The sequence below is a fragment of the Exophiala oligosperma genome, assembly GCF_000835515.1.
Source record: "Exophiala oligosperma strain CBS 72588 unplaced genomic scaffold supercont1.7, whole genome shotgun sequence".
Taxonomy (NCBI): Eukaryota; Fungi; Ascomycota; class Eurotiomycetes; order Chaetothyriales; family Herpotrichiellaceae; genus Exophiala; species Exophiala oligosperma.
The window spans coordinates 2,280,099-2,284,811 of record NW_015622824.1 but is presented as its reverse complement, the minus strand read 5'-3'; the positions used below and the strand labels follow the sequence as shown (position 1 = coordinate 2,284,811).

At 48.8% G+C, this 4,713-nt stretch overlaps 2 protein-coding genes across 2 annotated transcripts; one reads left to right on the top strand and one right to left on the bottom strand.

The window, feature by feature from the left end:
• PV06_08040 (uncharacterized protein) lies at positions 1–2,527 on the bottom strand (the record flags this gene model as incomplete). The annotated part of the gene is made up of 3 exons (XM_016409333.1): positions 2,100–2,527; positions 1,127–2,046; positions 1–1,080 (listed from the first exon to the last, which is right to left on the bottom strand). The coding sequence occupies exons 1-3, from the start codon at positions 2,341–2,343 to the stop codon at positions 1–3; spliced, it is 2,244 nt and encodes a 747-aa protein (XP_016261087.1). The 5' UTR covers positions 2,344–2,527.
• Positions 2,528–2,958: 431 nt separating this feature from the next.
• PV06_08039 (uncharacterized protein) lies at positions 2,959–4,007 on the top strand (the record flags this gene model as incomplete). The annotated part of the gene is made up of 4 exons (XM_016409332.1): positions 2,959–3,051; positions 3,106–3,183; positions 3,231–3,682; positions 3,727–4,007. Coding segments are annotated over 4 exons (887 nt in total), but the record flags the coding sequence as incomplete, so codon positions are not given.
• Positions 4,008–4,713: the final 706 nt, after the last annotated feature.

The window sequence follows — 4,713 nt, the reverse complement described above, 5'->3', positions numbered from 1 at the left end:
TTATGACAGCAGAAAATGCATGTTCTGTTCTCTCGAAGCGTGTTCCCATGTCCAGAGTTGATGACGGTCTTTCCGGGCCACCCCCGGTGTCGGTTGACAGCGACGTCTCCATATGTCCTCCATGCACGCTTTCGCTGCTTTCAACCTCTCAAAGCCTGTTATATCAAAAGCCTTATCAAACCAATTGCTCAAGTACTCTCTGTGTGAAGGGTGCAACGCTTCGCACCCTGCCATGAAAGCAGGCCATGGAGACCCGGTTCCCCAAATATTAGCATCACGACACGATGTATCATAGTCTTTCAAAGCCTGAACAACGTTTCTCACATGCTCTTGCAAAATCCAAGGGTTGAGCCTCCTGATCCTTCGATAAAAGAATATCACCAAAGCAGAATTTAGCGCCCGTACTATGGAATCGCGCGCGATTTCCGTGCTTGGCCTCGATATTTCAGACTGTGCTTGGCCGGTAGCATCATAACGGTCTATTGCCGTATACGAGCATACCATATTCTCCAGTCGCTGTTTTCGCCTCTCAAGGAGCTCCATAGCTTGGAGATTGTCTCGTTCGTTGTCCACCCCTAGCCTATCAATGACGTTTGCTAATCGAGTGGTTTGAGACACAAGACTAAGCCAAGTCTCAGAAATTCCGTACAGCTCGGTATACATGCTTGGGGGAAATTCCCGACTGTCCTCAAGGTGGATATCGTGCTGTCCAGTTTCAACATCCTTGGTGGCTATAGCATCAGTCTCGCTGTCTGAGGGTGGTGTGTTGAGCCGGAGAAAGTCATCCAAGCGCGGATTTGGCCCTGTATTATACATGCCGAGCGGTCGGGTACCTAGGGTTCCATCGTTCCGAAATTCTCTGGCTGGCTGCTTCGTAGATCCAGCAGCCACTTTCGTCCCTGTTATTTCGTAGTTATGAAGGACGAAAGTGCTCTCTTCCATTATCCTGATCCACGTGTAGACATGGTGCAACTCCCTCGCCTTGCGTGAAATGGTTCGTTTGGCCAATCCACGAATTCTAAGGAGCCGCTCAGCGTCGATCATATATGCACGAGCCTCTTGTTGCCTGTCGTGCAGGGTCTATCAGGATTTAGTAACATAGTTTCAGTCTGGACTGGAGGCTTACGGCATAGGTCAGCATGGCGAGGATTGCCATAAGTTGGTCTTTATATTTGGCGGCATCGGGGCCTCTGGTTTCGTTCCGTAAAGATGACTGCAAGTTTTCCATCGCCCGCTCACTCATCCTGGCCGAGAAGCTTTGCCAGTCTTCTGCAGATACTGTACCATGACTCACGTTCTGAGTGCCTAGATGGTGTGCCGAAAGAGCCAATACAGCCTGCAAGTTGGCTAGGGCGCCATGGGACACCGGCTGTGAAGTCATATATGTGATTCTAGCCAAGGTCATGATGGCAGAATTCAAGTTGTTGACTTCCCACGGCGATCTCTTCTCGATGGGCATGATACGCAAATGAAAGATAAAGTGATTCTTGAAGTGAGCGAGAGCCAGTTCCGCCTTTGCGGGATCAATCCCGGCGTGGCTCACTCTTCCATTGTTCTGCATGAAATTCAACGAGTCGGTCTTAATACTATTATGGCCGTAGTCACCTTCGGCCTCAACATTATCAGTTTGGGCGACGTGCGATACCGTAGGAACGTAGCCAGGGAAAGTGTCTTGAAAATCGTTGTCAGATGTAGGCTGAGGTATATCATAGCTTGTGAAATCAAGGTCGAAGAGGTCGGGCCAGTCCAAAAAGCCGTGAAAATCGGCCAGACTACCAACAGATTCGACAGATGGCATGGCATCCTCACTTTGGAAGACCTCCATGGCTTGCAGCTCAGTCACCGATAGGGGTGAGTCGTTGAGAGGCAGGCCCCCATTAGGTGGTGGGACGAGATTGAACACCCCAAAAGGGCCTATCGAGACCCCATTAACAGCTTCTGGGGGTTCATCTCGGTATCTTGCGTCTAGATCTGAGAGAAATGCGTCAACAGGCTTTTCAGCCATATCAGCAAGTAAAGCTTTGCTCATTAACTTGCGACTTGCTTCTACAAGATCCTTGTTAGCATGGCTTGGCTGAATCTTACGTTGTAAAGAATACCTGTATATAAATGCTGCCTCACGGGATGCTCAGTAGAGTCTGTCTTGGCCCCATTGCCACCATGACTGCTCCGGTTCTCAACCCATCTCAACTCTTGGCTGAAGCCTTCGCAAACAATGCCCACAGCCCTGCAAGTAAGACATGCAGGTCGAACCTTGTCACACTTCACGTGACGTGATCGGCATGTTTTGCAACCTCCAAAAGTGTGGCTTCGACTGGGATTCTTGTTGCTGCCAGTTTTCATGTCGTCACCTCAGACTTGAAGATGGGATTCGCTATTGTGGGCGCTAATTAATCAATTGCGAATAACAAGCACGAAAATCAGCTTCTCCCCATGTGAGAGCGTCTTGTCCGATAATGTTCTCGCACTGACTTTGAGATCAATCCATGCTGACTTCTGTTTTCGAATGATTGTAGGAAGACAAAGTTGTCACCGCGGAGGTCAGCCGAACGTGGACGGACATCGCCGGGATCACTTGCCTTTTTGGTGCGCAGTTGTTAATTGGCCGAATCGCGAAGTTACGTCAATCTCCAATATCGAGAAACTATCCTGAGGTGATAAATGAAACGGAGCAAGTACATCAATGTCGCAGAAGACAAACGTTATCTTTCCACGCGCATACTTTAATAGTCATTTCTGACTTCTTTGAAACATAAGCAAATCAATGGTGAGAATATTTCTGTACGTGCCAATCGAGACAGTCAAGCAAAGGGTTTGTAAGCCTGACCGAGTCAAGCACCGGTGCCACCGGCTATGTCGGTGGCCAGGCGTTACAATCGATTGCCTCGTCGTTTCCGGCATCATGCACGGTGATCGCGTGCCTGATAAGAGACATCAAAAAGGCAAGAAGGGTCCTAGATATGTTTCCAGACCATGTTCAGATAGTCCTTGGTGATTTGGACGATTCCGGGCTGGTCGAGGAAGAAACGCGCCGGGCAGACATCATTTTCCGTACGTTTGCTTACGCCACAAGTTATATTGCTTCCATTGACGGTGTCTCACCAGACCTTGCAAGTACAAACCACCTCAAAAGCAGTCAAGCCATTGCCAGAGCGATCGGAGACAAAGGCTCTGACTCACCATGTAAGTTTGGGTATCAGAACTGTGGATTTTGGCTCAAAAAGAAGCAGCGTACTGGATCCAGATTTCAGGAGCTTCCCTCTTTACTATCCCTGAAGTCATGGAGGGCCGATATGGAGAATCACCGGTGGAAGTATATGACGACGTGGAGGATTCTCAAAAGGTTCTCAGCCTCATTCGAAACAGCCCATCACGACTAGTGGATAACCTCATAATGGCCCAAGATCCGTCAGTCGCACGGACAGCCTTGATTGTTGCTCCTTTGATCTATGGACAGGGAGCTGGACCTGTGAATCAAAGGAGCATTCAGGTGCCAGAGATCGCACGGGCAACGTTGAAGTACGGACAAGGGTTTCGCTTGTTGAGAGGTCTCAATCAATGGAGTCACATCCACATCAGAGACCTTGGTGACCTATTTTTGCGTTTGGCGCATGCCGCAGTCAAAAGTCAGCCGGGGCTTTGGAATGGAGAAGGAATATATCTTCCTGGGTCTGGAGCAATGGTACGTTTCAATTTTCTCGTGAGAAAACCGTTAACCCGTGACAGGAGTTCGGCGAATTGAACCGATGCGTTGCTTCCGCTGCCCAAGAACAAGGCTTACTCAAAAGCTCCGAGATAGAACTTACGATCGATGTTGATGAGGCGAACAAAGTAACGTCACACGGAGGTGTATTATGGGGTACCAATGCGGTGTTTAGGTCTGGTCGAGCACAGCATACTTTGGGCTGGGAGCCTCAAGCCCCAGGGTTGGTAGATTCGATAGCAGAAGCGGTAGCATCTGAAGCAAAACGACTGCAAGGACAACAATAGAGCGGAAAGGGGCCTCTTGCCTTGTCGTATCCTTCTATTCGACATCAACTCTGGAAACTGCACATGTTCCACGTGTAATGACTGCATATTTTCAGGTCTATGCCTCCAAGCATCGAGAAGGAGTATCGCGAGAAAAGATTGCCTGGCTATACGCAAATGTATCGTCAACACCGCGTATAGCACGACACGATTCTGTGCTACCCGAGGAGTCCTGTGTCATTTCGGAAGCGGGTTGAGGGAAGCGGTCTCAATATGACTATCCAGCAAATATGCAAGAAATGCAATAGTACTCATTCACTTCCATATTATCATTCTTCATAAATGTTCAGCAGAACATTTGGCAAATCTTTGAATCACACGGTCATCATATGGAAAAAGAAACATCGCTGAAGCGTCCATGCTAAACCGCATATGGCAAGGAAAGCTCCAGAAGCTACATGGGTTGCGCGTACTATGGAAACTCGATAAACTTACTAAAACGCAGCGCAAAATCTTGCGATGAAGCGTTGCGAAGAGAAACTCAGTCTCAGGCACCCCATAGCCAATGCAGGAATTTGGCGACCTTTGTCGTTGGCAGAGGAGGATAGGTTCCCTCGTCTTGCTCGACCTCATCGCGTCCAGTATCGAGATCAATATCTCGGGGTCGATGGAGCTTCCACGTACTGCCATGACTGACAGTCCAGATCTTGTGTCCTAAATACAGCGCCACAAAAATTGGTGCAC